The following is a 26713-nucleotide window of genomic DNA, read 5'->3' as shown; positions in this document are numbered from 1 at the left end:
TTTCACAGCTTCCTCTGGGACCGTGAAGAAGTATAGCTTGTCCCTGAAGGTGATCTTGAGGCGAGCCAGAAAAAGGATTGCATATGGGACGTTACGTTCCAGTAGTAGTTTCTTGACGCTAAGGAGCTGGCGTCTCTCCTGCTGTACCCCGATGGAGAAGTCGGGGAATATCCGGATAGTGTGTGAATCAAGGCGAAGGTCTCCTTTCTCGCAGTCCAGGCGGAGGATGAGGTCTCTATCCCTATAATTAAGGGTCTTAGCAATTACAGGCCTGGGGAGGTCCCCCGGCTTGGAGCGTGGTGGTAAGGCACGGTGGGCTCGCTCGACCGTAAAGTACGGTGACAGGGCAGGGTCACCCAGGAGGTCCTTAAGAAGAGTCTCAATTGCCAGTTCCATACGCCCCTTGAGGGCGTTCTCAGGAACCTCGATAATACGAAGGTTGTTCCTACGTGAGCGGGATTCAAGGTCATCACATTTCGCCTTTACAGTTTTCATGTCCCGGGTCAGACTAGCCACCACGCCTTGCAACGAGTTTAAAGTGTCTTCATTTGCCCCAATGCGATTCTCGGCCTCCGTGATCCTGGCTCCCGCCTGGTCGATACGAGATTTGAGAGATGCCACATTGGCGTTAATGTCATCAAGTTTTTGGTGAAAAGAGGCAACATTTTTGGCCATGGATTCCATCATTACCTTGAGATCAGGAGCAGACGCACTGGAGGAGGGCACCCGATCAAAATCCTCGTGGATGGGTGCATCCGGCCCAGCCTCCGCTCGAGGGGTTGCTTTTGTGAATCTGTCCATGGCGCCTTTCTTGTTGGTCCCCCTAGATTTGTTGGGCATTGCTGATATGATGGGTATGGTCCGTCCAAACAGACCTGGCACCACGCCAGAAACGGGCGCGTGGCAACAGGTGCAGTTCCCAACTTAGAGACCAGGAGGAATAGCCATCCCACCACCTGCCTTTACTGTTGCTTTAGGATGAGGACCCAGAAGGGATGTCACTGCGCCGTGGCGCCTGGGTGCGGGTATATCTATTGAAGATGTAGCACACAGTTAGTATATAGCTGGTAGTGAGGGGTCACGCTATGTAGCAGTCAGGGTGAAACCAGGGGCCACAGTGTGGGCAGGGCGCCTGTTCGTCAGGCAGTAGTGCTGAAGAGGTGATGCAGCTGGGGCCCCCAACGGGGACAGCGGGCCGCCTGCAGCCGCCGCGGGCACAGGGCACCCATCATTGTCTTCAGGCCAGTGACAGAGGGTCTGCATGAGGGCCACTGAGCAGACTGGGCGCGTCCCGGAGCACCCGGTGCCCAGGAAATCCCAGTAGAGGCGCAAGGGCCTCAATGCGAGGCTACGTTCCTGCGGCGGGAGCGGGTTGCGTATGGTACAGGGAGGGCGGGGGGGGCACTCACGGCAGTTAGGAATCCGCCTGGATGATCTGATAATGAGATTGAAAGGTGCCCCCCAGCTCCTCACCTGCTTGTGTTGCGTACGCCTCAAGCTCCAGGGCTGGGCACCTCAATCACTGGGCCCCGGGCGCAGTTGAGGCCCGCACAGGCAGCCGGCAAGGCGATGAGAAGCTGCAGCCGCTCCCCCGGCGCAGCAGGCAGGACGGGTCACAGCGCCACCACACACGCGCTGAGGGCGCACCAGGGGAAAGCCGCCGAGGTCTGAGTTCCTGGCACCTCGCAGCCAGGAACAGGAGGGGCCGCGACTCGCGACGAGAGGGGAAAATCCACTCCCCGGCATATGACGAGGCTCAGCAACAGGGTGATGAGGGCCGGCCGTCAAGCCCGCCCCAGGCGATGGTCCGGGCGGGGCCTCTGCCAGGAAGGCACGACGTCCAGCCCACAGCAGTGCCGGTGAGCGCGCTCGCGGCCAGGCCGCAATGTTGAATGTCTTGTACCGGGATCCCTGGGGCCCGATTCAGTCCGATACTCGGGCAATGCAGGCAGCAAGTGTTCAGGAATAGCCCAGTAACTTATGGGTCGATGGCAACAGAAAGAACCGCTGATTTGGCCAGATTCCGTTCCTCACCTCATGGAGCTCTGCAACTAGGCAGCCATTTTCGGGATGCTCAACAGCGCCCCCCTGAATGAAACATTTTTTTGGGAAAATTATGTACCGTCTATTGGCAATTTTTGATAATATAAGCACTTCAAGAAAGAGTTGAATCGACCCATGTAACCCTGCCAAGGGTCAACTGAGAGCACCAGTCTTAAGTAGGGTATTCATGCCTTACTTTTTCTCCATATCTGTTTAGTGAGATCCGGATGCCATAGGATCTTTTACAGACTTCGTAGCTCCAGGTCAAAATATTCCCGTAAGAATAAATTTCAATTAACATTTCCGTCATTTAAGTATCAAACACTATGATGCCCACCGACATTTTGTACTGTTGACCTCTGTGTAACATCATTACTGCTCACATTCCCCTCTTGAGAGAAGCCTGGCTGCTGAACACGCTACCAAAACTGTGTAGTACACACTTATACCAAAGGTTGGTTTGCCTAAACCTGTAGTCATAGTTGTGTGAAGTATTCCGCGAGAGGGTACTGCATACAATCTTTGCCTAACTGACTCCATAACCAAACTGAAACACAGAGGTATCAAATCACATGCAAATACATGAGAGAGTGGGGGAAAAAAGGGTCACACTCTCTCCAGGTTAAAAAAAATCAAGTCCTCAAAATCCAGCATAGTTTCTGGGGGTCTCTAAGGTGGAGGGAATTAACACATTTTTGAGAATTCTCCCTAACGCAAGCCAAAAAGCCTAGCCTTTTATGCTGCTTGCTCCCATTCATTCCAGCCCAGGCTAGCCGTCAGTCGCCCATCGGGGTGGGTGACCTTGCCGGACAGTCAGCCGGCCAATCACCGCAGAGTGCATTTGGGTCTCCTAGGAGACTACGCACAGGGAGTTTCGGGCACCTCCCTCACTTCCTACCCCCGCCAGACACCCTGAAGCCAGAGGCAGGTTTCACTCATGAAGCCTGCCAAAGACAAAATGAACAAAGGGACCAAACCTGGTCTGGCTCGCATAGTAAATCTCAAGAAGGACCTTTGCACCAAGAAATGGCGAATAAAGAAGCCTGGGCCATTTTGACAAAAATAGCACCCATGCATGCTTTACTGTGGCTGCGAATGCAGCCGTGGTAAAATCCCATAGTGGTAGTAAAAAGTAAACCACTGCCACCAGCCATTCAACAAGGAAAGGGTATCCTAAAAACGTTACATGAGAAGCTAGACAAAGGGGATACTGGGTAACCCTCCAGCACCCTATTGTAAGATAGTGTTCTGCTGGGTCTAGAAAGTTACAAATGTAAGTAAAGTCAATTTCACTTTACTGCCCTGGGAAACAGTAGTTTATCCCAGAGAAGGTATTTAAACCTTTGGAGACATCTTAAAGACTTCCCTGTGGCACTGCACTGAAGGTGGTGTGTGACACAATGTAAAAGATGATGCCTATGGAGTTTGTCAGACTCCACAACCAAAAGAAACGCAGAGTAAAAAGTCACATTAAAACACGAGAGAGTGGAAAAAAGGGTCTCACTCTCTCAAGGTAAAAAAATCAAGTGCTCAAAATCCATCAAAGTTGCTGGGGATCTCTAAGGGGGAGGAGTGAAGCACATTTCTGAGAATTCTCCAACACTTGGTATCCCCTTTGTCTACTTTATCATGTAACATTTTTGTTAACCTCACTACAGTTAATGGCTGGTGGCAATGGTTTCATTTTCCTTCCAGTGTGTGTTTTTACGGCAGGCTGAATCCTCAGCTGCAGTATTGCACCCTTGGGTGCCCATTTTGTCAAAATGGCCTAGTCTTGTTTATTGCCATTTCCTGCTTGTGAGGTCGGTCTTGGGCTTATTAGCGCCAAACCAGGTTTCATCACTTTGTTCATTTTGTCTTTGGCAGGATTCACTGGTGAAGCCTGCCTCTTGCTCCAGCGTGTCTGGCAGGGGAGGAAGCAAGGGAGGTTCCTGCAACTCCCTGTGCTTAGTCTACTTGGTTACAGGAATGCACCCAAAGGTGGCTGGCTGGCTGTCCTTGGAGGACAGCCACCCAGCTGGGTGAGTGACATGTAGGTTGCGAATGAATGCGAGAAACCTGCATAAAAGCGGAGGTCTAAGGCACTAAAAGAGAAGCTGCTGCACCCTTCTGGACTGTTGGTTTGCCCAGTGAAGCCCAGCTGCAGTGCTGAAGGTTCGTATCGACTAGAGAAGCCGGAACGGACAATTTCTTCCCTTGGGTTGGTGGGACCAACTGACCCCAAGACTAACTTGGCCGGAACTCCTCTCTGCTGGCTGTACTTCTTTGATGCTGCTGGAACCGAGAACCAGGGGACAGGAACACCAGGAACAAGTTCATCGTCTTTAAGCCAGACTTGAACTCCAGGACGATCCTAAGGACCCAAGCCTGAGTCACCTCAACCGAGTGCTGGACCCCAGAAGCAAGGGAGCACACAAGGTGTCTAAGAAATGCGATGGAGCTATTTGCTGGTAGTTGAAACCGGGAAGTGCTGCTGACTTGGAGTAAGCTCATTGCTGCTGCCGACCTTCACACCGCAGTGCTGGAGTCCCCTGTCCTCCCTCTTGTCCCCATGACTCAGAACAGGAACACAGGATCTGCATGACTGCAACAGGAATAGAAGCCAGCTGGCCCCTTTTCTTCAGACCTTAGGTACTGTCCAACTAGGAGTACTTGCCTCTTGTGTGTAGCTTGCTTGCTCTCACCAGAGACTTGCATTGGCTGCCCTTTGTAGAGTTGCTTGCAGCTTTGCTTTTTCACAAGCCTTACAGCTTGTGGCCCAACAGTGATTATTTTCTAAAAACTCTCTTTAACATTGTGCAGTATTTTTGTGCTATCCTCAAAGTACCTCAGCTCCCCTAGACTTTGCTCAATTGGCATTGGCTGTTCTGGGTCCCTGCAGACTCTTCTTACCCTCTGATTTTGTGTTTGTGTCCCTCAAAAAGTAATACATAATTCGAGGGGATTGTGTCCTCCGACGTATTCCATATCTAGGACGGTAATCACCACAGCTGTGCTGCTTCGGAAAATCTTTCGGCGTCTGTGTCCAGCGTCGATACGCCGCCCTCAAGGACCTCCTCTGACGGCCGACGTCACTGGATGTTCTAAGTAGGACGCACGACGCCCGTAGCCTCAGTTCCGTTTTTTCCGCGAACGTGTTCGCTTCGGAGATCTCGGTGCGCCTCCACTCTTTGGAGTTTCTGTTCTTTCTCGGTTCTTAGAACCTGTCGTATTGTGAATATTCTTTGTGAAGCTTCCACCCCGTGTCCAGGCTTCAAGAAGTGTGGGGACTGCAGGTCCAAGATGTCGGTGACAGACTCACACAACGCCTGCCTCTGGTGCCTCGGGGATGCCCCAACACGGATGATTGTGTCGACTGCCAGTCGCTTACGTCCAAGGCCTTGCGGGAACGTAAGAAGAAGTTGTCGGTCAGTAAGGTGTCCAAGCCCCGGGATTCGAGGGGCGACTCTCTGCATTGTAGTCTTAAGTCTAGGGGGGTCTCGGTCCCGGAGTGGGTCCCGCCACTCCTCTGCCTCTTCGAGGCACTCCCGGAAGCGCCGTCATCGGTCGCCTTCCTCTTCCGAGGACTCTGCCCGTTGGCGGGTTTCTTATCCCACCAAGCGATCCTCTCCAGAGGAGTGGGCTTCCTTCGGGAAGACAATGTTGGCGATTCTTGAATCGCAGGGCTCCTGTCCGTCCGTGCCTCAGAGGGGTCGGTCGTGACCATACTGGAGACACCGCTCGTACGCCTTCGGGCTCAGGTGGTCGGCATGATTCGCGGGAGAGGTCCCGCTCGGACAAGGGGAATCGTTCCAGTCATGCCCGTTCCAGGTCCCGGCCCTCGACGCGCTCGAGCCCGTGTGCACCTGTGAAGTCTTCGAAGAAGAGGTCGACGCCGGTGGCGCCGTGGTCGTCGACTGACTCTCTCGAGGCTCCGCCTTCGAAGAAGTGTTCGAGGCCATCGGCGCCCAGGCTGTCGAAGGACACGCTCTGGGCTCTGCCCTCGAGGCCTGTGTCGATGCCGTTGACGCAGTTTCTCTCGGCGTCTTTCGAGGCTGTGGTGTCGGAGGTACCCAGTGGCATGGGGAACCCCTTGGAAAGGCTCTGGCCAAGGCAAAACATGTCTCTCTCCCCTATTCAATGCCCACTTTCCAGCCTATAGATTGTTTCCGAGTTGGATGAGGGTTCTGATGATGGGTTGGTTCCGGACACGGTACCAGATGAGTCTTTCTGGTCATAGCCAGATTGAGAACTTGCGTCAGTCACTGCATGACACCAGTGGTCTGGACACCTCTCCGGAGGTGGAGTTCTGTAGGCCTGGGCCTGGCACCCATGCCGAGTCATTTTACCGGCGCCTTATGTCGAGGGTCACCGACTACTTGGGGTGGTCGGCGCCTCCAGTTGATTTTGTGCAGGATGACATTACGGATATCCTCGATCAAGGTCCACCCACTGACACGGTACTGCCATTCCATATGGCTCTGCAAAGAAGGGTGGCAGCGGCTTGGACTGCTCCAGGGAGTCTCCCGGCAGTGGGCAAGTCTTTGCCGCGAAAATACCGCCCAGCCAGTAGTGACCCTTGCTACTCTTCCACGCACCCCACTCCGGAGAGTTTGGAGGTGCGGGCGGCTACGGCCCAAGCTAAGCAGGTGTCGTATCCTACCATCCCTCCTGATAGGGACGACAAGCGTTTTGAGGGCTGGGCGAAGAAAGGGTTTTCTTCAGGGGGTGTAGCGCTTCAGGCAGCTAACTCCGTATGTGCCTAGTCTCGTTTCACGCACTCTGTGGAACTGTATTGCCTTAGCGGCTGAACATATTCCTGAAGGGGACGACCGGATGGTTTTCTTGATATGGTCCAGGATGGCAAAGATGGCATGTGTGAGGGCGTTCAGTCGGGGTTGGACATGGCAGATTGCGTCAGCCGGTCCATGGCGGCGAGCACCGTAATATGCAGGTTTGCGTGGTTGCGGAAGTCGGGGTTCGCTCCTGATGTGCAAGCCCGGCTCCTCAACATGCCCTTTGATGGTTTCCATCTTTTTGGCAGCAAGGCTGACGAGAGCCTTGAGAGGTTGCAGACCTCAAAAGCTGCAGCGTAGTCGTTGGGAACGCTGCAGTTCGCCAACGTCTGCCTTTTCGTCCTATGGGACAGCAATGGAGGGGAGGTTCCTTTCGTTATTACTCATCCTTTGGTAAAGCGAAAGGAGCTGCTAGTCAAAGGGGCCACCGTGGGAGTGCCAGAGGTGGAAAACCAGGTACTTGAGGTGCCAAGACCGCTCGGGCTGTTGCCTCTTTGCCCTCGGGCAATGCCGCAGCCGCTTCAGCTCAGTCCTGAGGCCATGTCCCATGGTTCGCCGGTTGGGGGAAGGCTGGCGCAGCATCTTGCAGAGTGGTGCACCATTACTTCAGATGTGTGGGTTCTGGAGATCATAACCCACGGCTACTGTCTTACTTCCTGGCAGAGGCCTCACGACAATCCACTGGGGAATCTCACTTTGAAGAGTCCGGATCTGCTCCTTGCACAGGAAATTCAATCCCTGCTGGAGAAAGGTGCCCTAGAACTGGTGCCTGTAGCGGAGAGGAACAAGGGATGGTATTCCCCTTATTTTTTGATATCCAAGAAAGACTGGGGATTGAGACCCATCATGGACTTGCGCGGTTTGAACAAACTGCTCAGGAAGGACAAGTTCAAGATAGTTACTCTCTCTCAAGTCCTCCAGGCCCTTCAACTTCAGGACTGGTTGGTGTCTCTCGACCTCAAGGACGCTTATTTTCATGTGCCGATACATCCAAAGCACAAGTACCTGAGGTTCGCGGTTGGCGAGTCGCACTTTCAGTTTCGGGTTCTGCCGTTCGGATTGACCTCCGCCCCGAGGGTCTTCACCAAGCTCATGGTAGTGGTGGCAGCGCACCTCAGGAAAGGGGGGATTCACGTCTACCCCTACCTGGACAATTGGTTGATCAGGGCATGCTCTCCCAAGCAAGTCGTGGATCATCTGTCAGTCACCTGCCACTCCCTCCACAAACTGGGCTTCTCCCTCAACTTAAAGAAGTCTCACTTGACGCCAACTCAAAGGCTCCAGTACATCGGAGCAGTGCTCGACACGTCCCTGGGGCAGTGTTTTCCTCCCCAGGTGAGGGCTCATCACATTCAGCAGATGGTGCACAAGTTTCAGCTTGCCCAGAGTCTCCCAGCGTTCGAGTTCTTGAGATTGCTCGGCCTCATGGCATCCTGCATTCTTCTGGTGCCAGAGGCCAGGTTGCAGATGAGATCTTTGCAATGGGCACTCAAGCTCCAGTGGTCTCGGTCCTCCGGCAGGATGTCAGACCCTGTTCTGGTGCCGTCCTCGGTCGCCCAGGACCTTCTGTGGTGGGCCGCCGAAGGCAATCTGATTAGGGGGGCTCCATTTTGGCTGCCCTGGCCGGAGGTGACGATCGTGGCAGATGCATCCCTCACGGGATGGGGAGCTCATGCCAACGAGTTGACAGTCAGAGGTCGTTGGTCTCCGTCGGAGTCCAGACCTCATATCAATCTGTTGGAGCTGAGTGCCCTCAGGCTAGCCCTGAAGGCTTTTCTGCTGACTGTGCGAGGAAAGAATGTCCTGGTCCTGATCCTGACGGACAACACAGTGGCCATGCACTACCGCAACAAAAGGGGGGGGGGGCAGGGTCTCTTTCTCTGCGCAGGGAGGCGACGCGGCTCTGGTTCTGGGCAATCCAGCAGGAAGTTTCGATCTCGGCAGTTCATCTGGCCGGAGACGAAAACGAGACCGTGGATGCTCTGAGCAGGCACAGCGCAATCTCTCACGAGTGGGAGTTGGCTCAGGAGATTCTCCTGGAGATATTCGCCTTTTGGGGCACCCCTCATGTGGATCTCTTCGCTTCCAGTGCCAACCGGAAGTGCAAGAGGTTCTGCTCGCTGGAATTTCCTCCAAAAGGAGCCTTAGGAGACGCGTTTGTGGTGGAGTGGTCATTCCCACTGCTGTACGTGTTTCCTCCAGTCCCCGTCGTCCCGCAAGTACTGCAGAGGTTACGGAGGTTCGGTTCCCGGATGATCCTCATTGCTCCGGCGTGGGCCCGCAGGACGTGGTAACCGGACCTTCTCGACTTGTCCATCTGCCCTCCACGTTGTCTTCCCTACCGAGACTATCTGCTCTCACGGGAGGGGGGTCAGGTTCTCCATCCAGAGGTCAGATACCTCAACCTTCACGCTTGGCTTCTGAAAGGTTGAGGTGTAAGGATTGGGACCTCCCTGAAGACTTGATGGAGGTGTTGTTTTCGGCCAAACGGCCAGCATCAAAGTCCCTGTACTGTTGCCGTTGGCGTAAGTCCTGCAATTGGTGCAGGGTTCAGGATGTGGATCCTTTTGCATGTGACATTCCCATTGTTCTCTTTTTTGCTTTCTTTGGCCCACAGGGGCTTGCAAGTGGGTACCGTTAAAGGTTACCTGGCCGCGCTGTCCATATTTAAGCGTTCGTCTAAAGAGTTTTCCTATTTTAAAATTCCTTTAATTTCTCAGTTTCTGAAAGGGCTCACTAATGTGTTCCCTCCGTCACCTTTCCAGGTGCCCGGTTGGGATTTGAACCTTGTTCTCAAGTTTCTAATGGGTGCTCAGTTTGAGCCTTTGCATTCATGGCCTTTGAGACTGTCAACTCTTAAAACTGTATGGTTGCGGTCTCTTCCGTTCGCAGAGTGAGTGAGTTACAGGCACTTTCTGTTAAGCCACCCTTCACTGTGTTGCCCTTGGATTTCGTCCTTCCTTTCTTCCAAAGGCGGTGTCGGAATTTCATTTAGGCCAGAAGGTGGTGGTTCCGGCGTTTTATCCTCCTCCACAACCTGGTAAGGAAGAGGAGAGGTTCCATAGGCTTGATCCTAGGAGAGCGTTAAGCTTTTATATTTCACGCATGTCCCGGGTCAGAGTGGACGATCAACTCTTCATTGGTTACGCTGGAAAGCGTTTGGGACAAGCTGTGATGAAACAGACTGTCTCACTGGATTATTTTGGCTATATCTGAGTGTTACCGCTTGGCGGGTTAGGACCCACCAGTCGGTTTACGGGCCCATTCTACCAGGAGTATGGCTGCCTCTAATGCCCTACAGAGGGGTGTTCCTATTCGTAACATCTGTGATGCAGCCACCTGGGCTTCGGTACATACTTTTGTACGTCGCTACTCCCTCGATTCCATCCAGGGCAGGCTCTGGCCTTTGGCAAGGCGGCCCTTTACTCTGCAATTTGATTGGGCTTTCTAAATTTCTATTTTCTAAATTCTTTTCCCACCTCCTTGCATTGGTACTGCTTTGGGAGTCTGTCATAGATATGGAATACGTCGGAGGACCCAATCCCCTCGAAGAACAAGTTACTCTCTAACCTTGTAACGTTCTTTCAATGGGATGGTCCGACGATGTATTCCATATCGTTCCCTCCCTGCCTTCCCCGCTACAGAATTTCTTATGCGATTGCAGCTTACGGTTCCGCAAGGCTTTGTGTGGGCAGACTGGCAGAAGACTGGTGCCACACGTTCTGGGAACAAACTACAACTGAGGCTACGGGCATCGTGCGTCCTAGTTATAACATCCAGTGACGTCGGTCGTCGGAGGAGGTCCTCGAGGGCGGCGTATCGACGTCATCGACGCAGGATGCAGACGCCTAAAGATTTTCTGAAGCAGCACAGCTGTGGTGATTACTGTCATAGATATGGAATACGTCGTCGGACCATCCCATCGAAAGAACGTTACCAGGTAAGAGAGTAACTTGTTCATTACTTATATAGCTGGGAAAGGGTTAACCTATACTTCATTGGGGGATTGTAACGTACTTACCTATTATGAGAAACTTGTTAACCTTTGTTTCCTTCCCTAGCCTTATTCTTTTTCCACAACCTCAGTATTGAAATGAAGTGTACTAGTGATATATTAATGTCCACAGTGCCCTAACTGTTGATGTCGTTTCAGGTTGTTGGAAGTGTGTGTGTGTGTGACATCTCAAAAGGTTATCTATTTACTTAACTGAAACTGAAGGAGTGTATTTAAGTGTATTGTATTATTGCATATTGCCCTATCTAAAGAAGGCTTATTTTAAAACTGACAAATTAATAAGTAATTATTTTAATCAGAAACCTTTGAGTACAAGTGTTTTTTAATACCTGTCACTGTGAATCTCATACACCTCTGCAGTTCACATTTACCCCTCTTGAGAGAAGCCTGGTTGCCCAGTCACTCTACCAACGTGTGTTGTACAGACATGTACCCAAGGTTGGGTTTCCTATTGCCGAGAGGACAAAGCTGGTGTAGTCTCCCACAGGGCTACTACATACAATCTTGCCTAACATACATGACTCTATGCAATGGGTCCCCCTAAACATATGTGCACCAATTTGAGTTCTAGTGTGGTGTTTTCTCTGGGTAAAGGTGCTTGACTAGCTCTGGTCTCTGCCTGCTTCCCCTCCCTAGAGTTCAGCCTGAATGCTCTGTGTCACCACCTTCCTTGAGAGGTTTGACTTGGGTGCACAGTCCCACCTGAATGTTAATAGTTGTACAACAAACACCTTCTAAAGAGGCCTTTCAGCGGTGTGAAGTGACATTTTGTGTGTATCGCTCCTCTTTGAGAATTGAGCTTGATCTCTGGAATCCCGCAGATCTTGGTATCTCAGCATGTGTGCGGGGGGACAATGACATCTCTGCATGTGACAAGGAAGGAGTGTCTAACCTGTGTCTCTCTTGCAGCAATCGAAGGTGATCGCTCTTTGCATTTATCGTGACGTCAGTGGCATGTTTACGACGGAGGCACGCAGCGCCACTCCTAAGGAAGATAACATTCTAAAGAATCATTTGGATGGGGAACCTGCTGTTCAGGACCTAAGGTTTGTGTTAAGAGAGACCCCGAAAGCATGTGCCACCTGAGATCTGAGGTGTGTGGGGGCCCTTGCTTGGAAGGAGCGTGGTCCTAGAGGGTATGCAGCTAAAGAGATAGAGGCCCTGCACCAAAGAGGGATATAGCAAGATGACTTAAGCAGAGACCAAGAGGCAAGGCAACAATCCTTCATCCCCCTTTCCAGTATTTGAGAATGAAAAACTTTTTTCCATTTTGTTATTGCAATACAGAAACTTTGAGGACTTACGTGTTGCTTTGGTTCTGAAGTCTGGGGATTTTATCTACACATTGCTGTAAAGCACCTGGTATGAGTAGTTCATACTTTAATGTTTGTGTGGCTCACTCTGCGCTTGTTTGCATATAGTAACACAGTGGATGATGAGGAGGAGATGCTGTATGGGGACACCAGCACAATCTTCAGCCCTGGCAAGGAGGAACTCCGACGCCCCAGCTTTCCCCTGGGTGACAAAGAACTACCCCATTCCAAAATGGAACCCACCCACTGGTGTGTACTGGTGCGGGAAACTGGAATCATGGAGGTGAGACGTGCACTGGTTTTTAAATTGTACCTTTTCCCTGGCTTTTCTGTTGCTTTGCTACTATTATTCTGTTATTTAGATTTGCTTTGTATTGACAGAATGCTAAACATACCCTCGCTCAAAAGGAAGTCTTTGTAATCATTTTTTCTGATGCTTGTTAATCTGCTTAGAATCACATGCTGTGCATATGGTCCGACATCCAGTGGTAACCGCAGTGTATTGCATCTGGTCTATCGGGGACCGAAAGGGGACTTCAGCATAGGAATGTCTGTAACCCTATCCCTAACGTGACGTGTAGTGTACCAAAAATCCCTCGCACGCAGAGGTCCATCAGATAGTTTTATTCCGCCCAGATAACTGGTCGCCCTATAGCGGAACTCTTAAGAGACATTGTTTATCCTAACCGACTTGTTGGTTATTTCCCCCTGAAGTTATTTTGACGCCAAGAACAACTGCGAAGAAGACTACGGGGGACTTGTCTACGGTGGTGGTGTTCAGCGCCTACGATCCGGCGGCAGAAGCATCCACCTGGTCGGTCCTTCTGTCCGGCCTTTACAGTAGGGATAGTGGGGTTGGGGTGGCCCCATTTCCGATATGTCTTTCCTCTTTCCCCCTCTTTACCCTATAGGTCTGGTCATCTTCCCCTTTGGTTATGGAAAGGACTCCTTTTTGGTTCTGTTCTAAGTGTAGGACTAGATATCCTGGGAAGGGCGAACACAGGACCTGCAACTCCTTTCTCCCCTTAGATCACGACAAAGTGGTGTGCGGCTTGCAAACTCCTTCGGCCTAAGACCCTTAAGGAGCTCCGTGTAAAGCGGTGGGCCGCATAGAGTATGTCGCGGGTGGAACCCCCTTGCCCCACCGGCGAAAGTGACGGGGGCACCTCCGATGACCAAACATCCGTTGCGGTTGTGATAGACCTCAAGGCGGACACTTTTAGGTCCGCTACGCCCGTCCCCGACCCTTTAATGCCTGACTCTGGTCTCGCTTCAGGGACAACACCCGGCGAGAGGGGCGTACAAGCGCATTACATTAAGCACACAACCCCTACACCTATTTTGACGGATATGTCGAAAAAAGTTAAAATCGCCAGCAGGGCCGTCAAATTTCGACGGATTCCTCGGATCGTTCTTATCCAAAGACTTCCACGCATCCGCAACAGCGTCTTGCGCCTGGGCATTCCAAGACAAACAAGGGCGCTATCCTTAAATCAGGTTTACATGTCGAAGCGCAGAAATCCAGCGCTACGACGATTCTGAAGGCTGCGGTAGGCCCAAAAATCACGACTAGGTCTCAAGGTGAAAAACCAACTGCTAGGCCCTCTAACGCCACGGAAGGCAGTAAGTCTACCGATAGACTTTTGGGTCCACTAACTCACGCCGATTCGGCGGTAATCGAACAGAGCATCAGGAGAATTACTTTGGCGGTTGGGCTTATTCCTGTTCTGCCGAAAAACCTGGGGCAGGCCGCGGACAAATCTTTAGAAACGTCAGGCTGCCCCGTTTCTCACGATATCTATGAGGACAGTCAAGAGCCTCTTTCCAACACCTTGAGAGACCATTTTCAGCGCCAAAGGGCAGAAGACGACGCTTTTCCACCCGTAGGCCCTTCTGGGTCCTCTAAATGGACAAGAGAAATTCGAAGGTTGTATGGACCGTCTTGAGAATTATCAACTTTTCTGACCATCCTTCCCCGAAAAGATCTCGTGGTGAGCCTACGCTTCAATCTGCTTCGCATTTCCAAGAAGTTCAGCCTTCTGTCCCCGTCCATCATGAAGACCTCGTCCAGATGGACACTTATAGGGACATCTACAGTGAATATGAAGAACCTTCCTTCCTACAGGGTTACAATGAGGAGCAGGCGGATGCCACAGACAATTGGGAAGAAACCCAGCAAGTGGGGACAGACCCCTGGACGCTGTCATGGCCCTTGCCCCGGCCCACACTGGCAAGTCAGCCTTCCAGGTAGGGCCAGGTCAAAGGCCTTAAAACCTCATCCAAGACTCTCTTGGAGTCAGTCCTGGCGCCAGGCTCATAACCATCATGAAGACCAACATTAGAATGGGACTATTTAACTTGGGGGAGTGAGGGGGGGTGTTTCAGCCAACATGGAAGTACAGATAAAGCTCAGTTACAAGGAACTGAGCTATGTGGTCTAGTCTTTTGGGTGTGGCAGGCCTGGGACTGCTTTACCTGGACTACTTTGGGTGTGGCAGGCCTGGGACTATTTTACATGGACTACTTTACCTGAGACTATTTAACCCGCACCCAAACAGCAGAACATGGTTTGCGTTATTCTGCTGTGGGCAGCGTAACGCTCACCGTGTCCAGTTCTTTGATGCCAGCTCACCTGAAACCAAGGACCTACAGAGAGAGAAAGAACACTACGAAACGTACCTGGAACAGTATCCTGTCTTCAATCCATCGCTGACTTCAGTTACACTCACCTGAAGGTATGAACTCCATCATCCGGCACTGCATGCATCCTAGAATACCATAACCTGGAGAGAGGAGAAAGAAAGACCGCATTAGTAAGCGCTTACTCACGTTTCCTCCCGAATGAAGAAAGCCACACAATTCTTACCTGGGTAGTCAATCTCCTGGTCAGTATTATTGCTGGAACATTACGGCGCTCGGCAAGGAACATCGCAACCTGCAAGGAGCGAAAAGACACAGGTTAGCAATATAAAAGGCGAAACAGCGCCACGCATCGGATATTACTCACCGGACCGCATCGTGCACACCGCGCTTTCACCTACCAGCCCATGCTCATCTTCAAGCTGCATGACAAAACCAAAATACCTTTCCATACCTAAAAGGAAAGAAGCAAGACATTATTCGAACGAAGAGGAACATAAGAACTGCATATAAAGACTGTAAAGCAGCAAACCTACGGAGTCGCAGCAGGCCTGGATTCCCACAGGGGGGCTTGCACCAGTGAAGTAACTTGGTCGCTGCTCGCCCCCTACATCTACGCGCCCCTGCCACGAGGAGCAGGACGGAGAATCCACCTCTTACAATATTATGGTGAAAAGGCCCAAGGGGGAGGAAGGAGTTGAGGCCAAGAGAGGTGGGAAAACATGAAGACAATCTGGGATTGAATCCAGCTCTCCTATATTGCAGACCCATCTTTAACCAGAGGCCTTACCAAGGGACCCGGAGAGGGTTCGAGAGTGCACATCATTCAACCAGGGCTGGGTGGCGTCCCCGTGGATACCAGGTGAGCGTAACAGACGCTTCCACATCAAGATCAGGACACTGATGTATTGTGCCTGGATTATCCACCCATACCCCCTCGGCTCTCCAGTCCTCGCCTGTAGACGACCAAATGGCCTTCAATACCATGTTAAAGAAGGCAGCTGAGCATTTTCAAATCTCTACGCAAGAGGCAGTGCCTGAGTAGGACTATGCAGAGGATATCCTTAAGGAGAAACCTCCCTCTAGCTAGGCCATTCCCCTCCTTAATTTTAGGATTGGCTCTCTCCCTAGTGTCACCAGCTCAAACTCGGGCAGTGCATCCGAGAGTTGAAAAGTAATTCCGGCCTACTCCTTCGGACCCTCAATACATTAAAGGGCACGCCACCCCAGATTCTCTGTTAGTGACTACCACCCGGAAAACAGGCAAGAGTACTCCTTGCTACAGGGGAGGTACCTCTAGATAGAGAATCCAAAAGGTTAAATGCCCTAGGAGGTTTACAGGTTACCTCGGCTGCCGCATATACTATGCGCATAGCCAATACCACTACTCTACTGGCGAGTTATGCTGACGCTCAATGGAACCTAGTACAAGAAGGTCTCCAAGAGGTCCCAGGGCCCATCAGGTCCAAGCTTCTCAATATTGTGTCCAAAGGCAGGCAAGTGAACCAGAATGTAATAAACACTCTGGATACGGCTGAAACAGCAGGAAGATCTCTGGCCCAAGGAACCTTACTTAAAAGGCACACTTGGCTTTGTACCTCAGGGTTTAAGCCTGAAACACAGGCCTCTCATCAATAAACCAATTGAAGAAGCTAACCTCTTCGGAAAGGTGGTAGATGAGGCCCTAGAGACCGCCAAGAAAGAGCATGAGACTCTTAAGTCCCTGCAACAAATCACTCAAAAGACCTTTCCACCCAGAGAGGAAATAATTCTCGGCGGTCCTTTCAAGGGCAGTCCTGTGCAAGTCAGAACTATGGCACGGGAAACTTTAATACTGGACAAACATCTGGAAGCGCTGCATACTCCCCACCAAGGGGTCAGCGATGTGGCATAACCAGAGGTAGAGGCCTTAATCCTAGAGGAGCTGCAGCCTCCGGTCAGAAATGACCATCAAATCCAGGTCCCTTCCCATGTCACTCCGGTCAGGGGGTGGGGGGGTGGCGCTTAACATCTTTCCTGACGGCATGGGAGGGGATAACTTCAGACTGGTGGGTCATAAAGACCGTCGCCCACGGGTACTGTGTAGAGTTCGGCCCCAACCGCCACAATTCAGACCACCACGCTCACAGTGCCTTTCACCGGGACCATCTGGAGATCCTGAAGCAAGAGGTGGAAGCGCTGCTGGGAAAGGATGCCATGGAAGCCGTCCCTATTCATTAGGTAAACAAGGGTATTTATTCAGTGTACTTCCTTGTACCCAAAAAGGACCTCACCATGCGCCCTGTTCTAGACCTGCGCCCAGCAAACAAGTTCATAAAACCTCAAACATTTTGCATGGTAACGCTACAGGAGGTGATCCCACTGTTGAAACAGGGGGACTACGTGGCAACATTGGACATGAAAGATGCATACTTTCATATTTCAATGTTGCCAGCGCACAGGAAATATCTAAGCTTCATGATGGGAGACAGGCATTACCAAATCAAGGTACGCCCCTTCGGCATCACCTCAGCGCCAAGGATGTTTACAAAGGTCCTGAAAGTAGTGGCAGCACACCTGCGCAGGTTATCAGTCCCGGTTTACCCTTACCTCGACGACTGGCTCATAACAGGGGACTCGTACGACACATGTTTTTTGAACACACAAGACGTACACCTTCTGTTCAGTCTGGGGTTCTCTAGCAATGAGAAAAAAATCCAGTCTAGTCCACAAAACAATTTCTGGGATCTCTAATCCAGACGAAAGACGGCCTCGTCTTCCTCTCGAACGAGAGGGTTCAGAACATGCTTTTTCAGATCCCTCAATATGTAGCCAGTCGGGAGGTGACGGTGCGCAAAGCCATGCATTGTCTAGGAATTATTGAGTTGTGCATATACTTGGTTCCCCACGCGCAGCTGCGCATGCGTCCCATGCAAGAGTGGCTCAACAGCCAGTGGTGTCAGGCCAGCAGATAATGGGAAGATCTGGTAGTTGTCTCGCCAGCCCTCGTTCTCTCTCTGCAGTGGTGGTCAAGAGAAAACCTCTTGAAGGGGAAGACCTTCACCACCCCTGCAGTGGAAGCCACTCTCACGTCTCTCACAGGGTGGGGGGGGACTCACCTGCTTCAGCAGACAGCACATGGAGTGTGGTCCCCTCAAGTAGTGTCCAACCATATACATTTACTGGAGCTATTAGCAGTGTTCAAGGCATTTAAGGCCTTTCAGACCCAATTACAAGGGAAGACAGTGCTGATTCTAACAGACAGCACTACAGCTATGCATTACCTGAACTCACTCTCCAGTGCTTTCGAAGCTGTCCAAAACATTTGGATATGGGCTCTCAGACACAAGATGTTTCTGTTGTCCCAACATGTTCCAGGGGAACTCCATCTTCTGGCAGACGTGCTCAGCAGAGATTTTCCTCTGTCCGAAGAATACGAATGGCGTCTGCCCGAATACATCGTGTCCAACGTCTTCGCAGAATGGGGCTTCCCAGAGAACGACCTGTTCGCAATTCAGGAGAAAGTCCAATACTAATACTACGTATCCAGGTACACCCAGAACGGCTCCAAGGGGAATGGTGTCTGGATAACATGATCAGGGAAATTTGTCTATGCTCCCTCCCCCAAATCCCCTTCTAAACAAGAAGCACCAGGAAACAGTCACCATGAGAGTGGTGGCCCCGAAGTGGGCCCGCCAACCCTGGTTCGCTCATCTGATGGAAAAGTCCCTCTCACCACCAGTAAAACTACCCATCCACTACAACATGTTGTCTCAGGACAGGGGGGAGACCCCACACCCATGTCCACTAACTCTGAATTTAGCAGCTTGGCTCCTGAGGTCATAGTTTGGATACATACAGCTCCCTCAGAGGTGCATGGGCATACTCTGGGAAACTAGAAAACCTAACACATGTTATTGCTATGCCAGAAATTTGAAACATTTTGTCATCTGGTGTAATTCTAAGGGCATCAATCCTATCAATTGCTCACCCACACACATTGTGCTATACCCAACCTATCTGTTAGACACTGGGTTGGTCTTCAATTCCCTGAAGGTTCATCTAGCTGCTCTCTCGGCCTACACCCCATCACAACAAAAGGTGTTGTGGTGGAAGATACCGGTGATTAAGGCCTTTATGGAAGGGATTAGGAGGATTTATCCTCCCATTTCTCACCCAGCTCCTGGGTGGGACCTAAATGTGGTTTTGACCAGGCTCATGGGAGCTCCCTTTGAGCCAATGCATAGTGAGTCTAAAAGACCTGACGTATAAAACGGCTTTCCTAGTGGCTATCACTTCTATTAGAAGAGTTAGCGAACTACAGGCACGTTCTGATCCCCACCCCTTTGTTACAGTCCACAGGGATACACTCACCCCAGATTTGCGCTTAAATTCATCTCGGAAGTTCCATGTGAACCAATCGATTGAACTACCTACCTTTTTCCAGAATATTACTAGCATGGCCGAAAGAAGCCTACACACACTGGATGTGCACAGGGAAGTTTTGTTCTACCTGGAAAGAACTATACCACTGAGGAAAACAAACCAATTTTTCATTTCAGTGGCAGCTGGTAGAGAAGGGGATCCTGTCTCTAAATCAGCTATCTCAAGGTGGATTTTCAAATGCATCACATTGTTTCTCTCTTGCTAAAAGAGAACTGCTCTTGAAGCCTAGAGCACACTCTACTCGGGGCACTGGGGCTTCCATAGCATTCATTGCAAATGTTCCCCTTGAATCCATTTGCAAAGCGGCAACCTGGAGTTCCGTACACACCTTTACAAAACCATATTGCCTAGACACTCATTCTAGGTCTGATTCTCAGGTGGGACAAGCAGTACTAAGACATCTTTTCTCTACTGTTCCTTCTCACAACCCACCTCCAACTCCAGGTACTGCTCGCTAGTCTATGCACAGCATGTGATTCTAAGCAGATTAACAAGCATCCGAAAACCTGCATTACTCACCGTAACAGCATTTCTGATGATTTTATCTACTATATTCATGTGCGCCCTCACTACCTCCCTGCTCGCGGTTGAAGGAACATGGACATCTTACTACTTCTCTCTTCTTCATGCACACAATCGGAGGGACCTCAGTGTGTGAGGGATTTTGGGTACACTACACGTCACGATGGGGATAGTGTTACAGACACGCCCATGCCGACGTCCCCTTTCGGTCCCCAAAAGACAAGATGCAATACTCTGTGGTTACCACTGGATGTCGGCCCATATGCACAGCATGTGAATCTAAATGCTATTACGGTAAGTAATGCATGCCATTTATAAAGGACTGGTTGGTAAGCACCATTGAGACTTTTCATGTTGCTCCTACTCATACCTCATCCTCCGATATGATCATGAAAGTATCTCACTTTTGGTATAAGCTGTTACAGCTCCTGTTGGAACAGTGTACTACTGTTGAAGGAAACCACAAAGAGGATTGAGGCCATACAAATGTGGAAAAGGTCCTATATAAATGACAAATCCAATAAAATACCATGTCTGCATACAGAAAATAGTGTGCTACACTTGCATACCTCATGCAAATATAGAGGTAATAGCACATCGTGGCATAGTGGAAGAAACCGAAGCAGACGGGTGCGTCCTTGAAAAACCGGGCATAGATGGGAGGAAAATCCCCGGCCTGCAGGTGAAGTTAAAAGCTAATTTGGGTAGTGAAGATGTTGGGCAGAGTTTGTATGCAGTACCCTTTGGGACCACAACACACAACTATGACTACAGGTGTAAGCAAAACCAACTTTTGGTATAACTCTGTACTAGTTTTTTTTTTTTTTTTGTAGCAGAGCTGGGCAGCCAGACTCATCTCAAGAGGGAATGTGAGCTGTAATGTTAGAGGTCTACAATCTCAGGTGTACAAATAAACTCTTATACTCAAGGTTTCTTTATTAAATACGTGTTAATTTATTTAAATGTCAGTCATTCATAGGGAGGCAATAAAATCGTCACAAATATACTTCAGTACTGTAAACTCTAGGTTTCGGAGGCATTCAGCATACTTAGGAGGAGCAAAAAGGCATAGGTTATCAGAACATAGAAATAATAGTTATTAGGCAGTGCTGATATTTAGAGTTTACCAGAAGAGTCAATTCAATTGAATAGGCTAGGCCAAAGTCAATGGGCTAAAGTCTTGAATAGGATAAAGCAGTTCTGGTAGTGAAACTGAAAAGTCTCTGCAAAAGTTCTCAGGGATAGTTGGTTGCAGGAAGAATCATTTGTTGGGTCACAAGCTGATTAGGCCTGTGAGTTGGGAAAGTTTCAAGCACTTTCACCGCAAAAGGTAAGTACTCTACAAAGTTGCATGCAATACCCTCTGGGACCACAGCACACAACTATTAATACAGGTGTGAGCAAAACCAACCTTTGGTATAAGTCTGTACTACTGTTTTTCGTAGCGAGCTGAGCAGCCAGGCTTATCTCAAGAGGGAATGTGAGCTTGTAATGAGGTTACACAGAGGTCTACAATTACAAGTATTACAATAGACACTGACACTCAAGGTTTCTTGGTAAAACACCTAGTAATTTATTACACTGTCAGTTAGAAAACATTCACTAAAAGGAGGCAATCAATATCGCACACAAATATACTACAATACTTCACACTAACCGGTTCTGAAACATTTAACTACTTTGAAGGAGGAGCAAAATGGCATTCAGAGCATTTGAAGTAGGAGCAAAAAGGTAGTTACTTTTAAACAGTGCAAACAGTTTGAGTTCTCCAGAAGAGTTGGTCCAATGCAATAGGCAGGCCAAAGTCCACTAGCTAGAGTCTTGTATAGGTAAAAATGGTTCTGGTAGATAAATGGAAAAGTCTTTGCCACGGTTCTCAGAAGTAGTTCTCAGAAGAAAGTTATGTCGGGTCACAAGCTGACTAGTCCTGTAAATTGCCAAAGTTCCAAGCTCTTTCGCAGTGCGAGGTAAGTTCTATCGGTCGGGTTTTCACAGTACCTTATTGTGAAGAAAAAGATGCAGCTGAAGACTTCTGTTCCTGGCAGTTCCTAAAGATCTCACTGTTCCTGAGCCTCAGTCGTGGGGACAAGAGGAGGGACGTCGGGGGACTCCTGCACTGCACAGGGACTGGTCACAAAACTGGCAAACGGGCAATTCTTCGATTCCGGTCACTGTCTTCAAGCACACAAACTGGTGTCCTTCTCCCTGGCTATGCGGTTTCCTGCAGCACTCTGAGGAAAATACAACCGGCTCTGAGAATGTTATCCAGGTGGCTTACGAGTTGATTGGTCCCACCAACTCAAAGGGAGAAGCCGTCCTTGTAGGGCTTCTCTTTCGAGATGAACTTGGAGATTCGGGCCTGCAAGCAGGGCTTCACCGGCCAAACCAGCGGTCCAGGAGTTGCAGCAGCCATCCTCTTCCAGCTCGTCTTTGGTTCTTTCGCTCCAGTGGTCGACTCTGACTCAAGAGACTTACCTTTTATTTAGTTTTCTCCCTTTCATTCCAGCCTAGCTGCCACTCACCCAGCAGAGTAGCTGTCCTTGCCAGACAGTCAGCCAGCCAATCACGCCAGAGTGTAGGAACCAATGGACCAAACCTAGTTTGGCATGCAGAAACACACTCTAGAAGGAGCTTCCCAAAAAGAAATGGAGGGGGAGAGGAAGAGGAGAGACGACCGGGATCCGTTTATACAAAGGAGGCTCGGACGTCCTCTTGAAAAACATGGCTTCCGCGATTTAACGCTACCGGTGTTTGCGGTGGGGAAAAATCATAGTAGTTTGTTATAAAACCACTGCCACCAGCCATTTCCATAGGAAAGGGTAGCATTTGATTGCTACATGAGTGTTGGGCAGAATTGCAGGCAGTACCCTCTGGGACCACTACACATAATTAGGACTACAGGTGTAAGCAAGGCCAACCTTTGGTATAGGTCTGTACCACACAGTTTATTGGTAGCGAACAGAGCAGCTAGGCTTATCTCAGGAGTGAATGCGAGCAGTACAAGTAGTTACACAGAGGACTTTCAATCACAGTGGTTCAAGTAGACGCTTGTACTCGAGGTGTGTTTGCCGAGTGTTTGGCAGTGGAGAAGGAGAAGCTCTCTTACCATTTCCCTGAAAGAAGGAAGCCCCCTGTTGGAGTCTGTCCTTTGTTTCTACTACTGGAAACCATAAAGATTACTCAGACGCGGAGCGTAGCGGAGTGTTTGCCGAGTGTTCGCCTATGTGCGAGCAAATGGATCCTGAGACAGCAGGAGAGATGTACTCACGAACTCTGAGCAAGGTACGTGCACTAGATGCGACTCTTGAAAAACAGACTTTTGCTATACCATTAGCTCCAACACCTATCACATCTGCCATAAAGACTGCTATGAAAGTCACTTCCAAACAAATCAGAAAGCCAACTATAAATTTACATTCTTACAAAGTCGGCGATTTGGACATAAATCAAATGCTATCGCCAATTTCACCCAAAACCTGTTCCTCATCGATGATTGCCTAACGCCTGGGGGGGTCGATGGCGTGTCGTGAGGAGGTGCTTTATGACCTCTACCTACGGAAGCCCCAGCGTCGTCGCGTGTGCAGGTGGAAACGAGGGAGCTTTGCTTGCCCAGCATGAAGTTGGGTGCGCCAGAGACACGGCGGGTGGGGGTGCGGAAGTGCCCGCCGGTGCCATGATGTTGGCGGGTGCTTTGGTGGGCCCTCTCTTTGCGGTGTGTTGCGGGCGGGAAGGTGTGTGTGGTGAGGATGGAGAGGCGGCAGAGCCCCCGCGCTTCTGGCCAGCAGGCAATCCGCTTCCTTGTGTGGGCAGAGCCTGCAATGGGAGCGACGGCCCAGCCTCTGGCAGACATAGGCGTGAAGCGTGGGGTCTGCTCCCTGCTGCCAGGCGCTATTGCTGGTGTGTGCACTGGCCCTGAGAAGCAGGGACAGAGGCCTCTGTAGCAAGGCTAACACTGACCTGCTGACTGGCAATGCGCTAAATCATAAATCCACGCATACAGCTGAAATACCAAAATCAACGGTTTTTCAGTCTGCGCATTTGCAAAAATCTGATAACACGCCCACATCTGAAGCCTTAAAAATGTGTGAATAGGAAGATGAAAGCATGCACATACAAAAAGAAAGCATCAATAGCAAGCCATTAAAAAATGTCAGTGCAAAAAATAAGAACATTTGCATAGATGGTGCACGACCGAAAGGTCTAGAGTTATCTGGAATACAAAGCCAGATGAAATACGCAAAAAAAGGTGCCACTCCAGCTCTGAGATCGGAACACTGAGGTGGCACTTTAATGGAAAACCATTGCAAATTGATGCGACTAAATCCACAGATAAAGGCAAAACGCAAATATGCAATAATAGCCAAGAATGCATAACACCGAAAATAGTGCTAGATGGCAGAAGCACTGCTTTAAAAGGAAATGTCACTTTGGAAATAACAGATGATCTATTATTAAACACAGCTGAGATGATTGACACGCAAAAAACAAATCTAACCTCAGAAAAATCTAGCTCTAAGATCACAAATGTAGAAAAAACTCCAAATGAAACAATCCAAAAAGAAGGCACGCCAAAGCAAAATGTGAAAGAGGCTCAAAATGAATCATGGGCTCCTAAACGCCCTGCGCAGAGCACTTTAAAAAAACATACAGTGCGAACTCCCAGATCATGTTGAACAAGTAGCATCGACAGCTGAAACTACAAATGAAAACAGTGCAGAACTTGAAAGCCAAAGGCCAAGGTCATCCGAAGAGGCAAAGATAAACAGACAACGTGACCTGGAAATAAAAGCATTACAAGAACAAATCAAAAAATGTCTACCACACTCAGTCGTCCAAATGAGACTATGCCATCAGATGATGACACCTCTTCATCATCAGAGTATAGCTCAAATGAGAGTAACAGAAACAAAAGAACTAACTCACAAAGGCTCAACCTTCACACTCCAAAGGGCAACAAAAGAAACTAGGTGGACGAAAGAGGCGCAGGAAGCCATCATCTCTTCAGTATCAATAACTATGGCTCCTTTCCTAAAACTGTACGAAAGTTTAAATGAAAATCAACGAGATCAAACAATGATTGCATAAATCATTTTGCTATTCATTAGTGCAGTCAGTCATGGAGGCAATCGAAGAAAAGCGAAGCCGAGAGAAAGAAATTGATGGCGACATCTTAAAAACATTGATAGACCCACTACAAGATGCAAAATCTGATAAACATCACTTCTTAGAAGCGATTCGAGAAATCGTTATGACCCTAGCACCTCAAACAAAAGATGCTGAAATAGGAAAACCGAGAAACCCAAAAACTATTGTTGTGTCAGTGAGTGAGCCTGACACCATGCAGCACACTGCGTGTGAAGAACAAAGAGTCGCCCCATCAGTTACATTTGTGAGCGATCCTGATACCATGCAGTTTACTGCATGTGAAGAATAAAGCGTCACCTCATCAGTTACCCCTAGTGCGACTACGATACAAAAACCAATACCATCTGAAAATGAAAACGGCCAACAAAACCTATGTGAGATTTCCGACAAATCGGTGAAAATAACAATAAGTGCCTTTTTTCAATATTCGATCAAAATGCAACTAGAAAGGCAGAAGGAACAAAATTAACAAATGCACAAAATAAGTCTAAAAAGCGCCTGCAAAACAAAAAATGTGAAAAATAAAGAAAAGAAAAAGATTTGTGGGTTTAGGAGCTTCTTAAGAAATTTAAAAAAGACAGCGGAAGATGAGATTCAAAGTACCTCTGCCATGCCTCATCTTAGCAGCAAACCAGCAGAGACTCTGCCCCAGTTAAAACAAGGAAAGACCTTGACTGTATCGGTGTCTTCCGATGAATCCAGTATATATGATGGCAGTCTACAGGAACTTCTAGACTGCTCGGTCTATGACACTGAAAACTCGCAAGAAAATGAAACCCAAGAACGGGTGATTATGGATTTCAATATATACAAATCCAAAGAAGTATGTATTGACCCTAGGGTTACAAATAAAAAAAGTGAAGAAAACTTCCTAACCTTAAGTGACAAATGGAAAACATGTACAGCTAAATATTCAGAAATGAAAGGACTGAAGGAAATCTCCCGACCTAAAGAGTCGCCACCTGAAAATCTGAATAATGCCCACCAAAAAGATATAGGAAATGAGACCAGAACAGCGAGTGAAAAACTGGACAAAACAACAAATGGATGAAGCAAAAACTAAAACCACCGACAAATATGGTTGTGATACTTGAGAGGATGGCAAGAAACCCGGACGGGCTAACATTAAACAGATCAACAGTCATGAAACTCCTACAATATATTCCTCAATTAAAAATGATAAAATCAGAGGAACTTTTGTCTGTAAGTTTTCCCGATGAAGCTCGTGTTGATCTAGTTGAAATAGTGACAAACTCAGTCATACTTGCCTCTATTATGTTAGAGGCTTATGACAATTTCAGAGTACTGGGTTTCAAGATCACAAAATTAGTAGAAAACCAAAACTCAAATGAGGAGACCGGGGCTCGTGGCAATAACAAAATTGAGCATTTCAATGGAGATTTCTTCAAAGACGAGGAAGTGAAACATAATCTGAGAAATGAGAACGTGAAGTCAAAACAGAGGGAGAATTCTGAATACGATCAGAGTCACTTTTGTAGCAGCAATGATCCAACAAGGCAGATTACAGAATCCACGCAACGATATGTAAAGGAAGATGAAAATGGAGAACAAATTCAAAAGCATGAAAAGGAACACTTAAACAAAATAAAAATAACCATAAAAAGAAACCAAAAAACAGTTGATCCAAACAATACAACACAAACATTAAAAGATGATCCGAAGTATTGGAATTGGCTAGCTGGTACTATTGCCATAAAACGGAAACTGTAGCCATCCAAAGAATCCCAAGTAGACCAATGGAAAATAGGAAGTTGGAATACTAGAGGATTCCACCATCTTTTTAATGATTTCAGTCCAACTTTAAATGATCTTGA

At 49.0% G+C, this 26713-nt stretch overlaps 1 protein-coding gene across 4 annotated transcripts in view; it reads left to right on the top strand.

Moving 5' to 3' along the window:
* The window catches only part of CPSF1 (cleavage and polyadenylation specific factor 1), a 777662-nt gene that overhangs the window by 343777 nt on the left and 407172 nt on the right, over positions 1 to 26713 (top strand). For all 4 annotated transcript variants that reach the window (XM_069621953.1, XM_069621950.1, XM_069621951.1 and 1 more), the window contains exons 21-22: positions 11743 to 11879; positions 12255 to 12429. In XM_069621953.1, coding sequence (XP_069478054.1) covers positions 11743 to 11879; positions 12255 to 12429 — 312 coding nt within the window. The remainder of the gene's footprint in view (positions 1 to 11742; positions 11880 to 12254; positions 12430 to 26713) is intronic.

The sequence above is a fragment of the Ambystoma mexicanum genome, chromosome 5q, assembly GCF_040938575.1.
Source record: "Ambystoma mexicanum isolate Mex_15411 chromosome 5q, UKY_AmexF1_1, whole genome shotgun sequence".
NCBI classification, from domain to species: Eukaryota; Metazoa; Chordata; class Amphibia; order Caudata; family Ambystomatidae; genus Ambystoma; species Ambystoma mexicanum.
The sequence above is the reverse complement of the archived record's forward strand: the minus strand, read 5'-3'. Positions and strand labels throughout refer to the sequence as shown.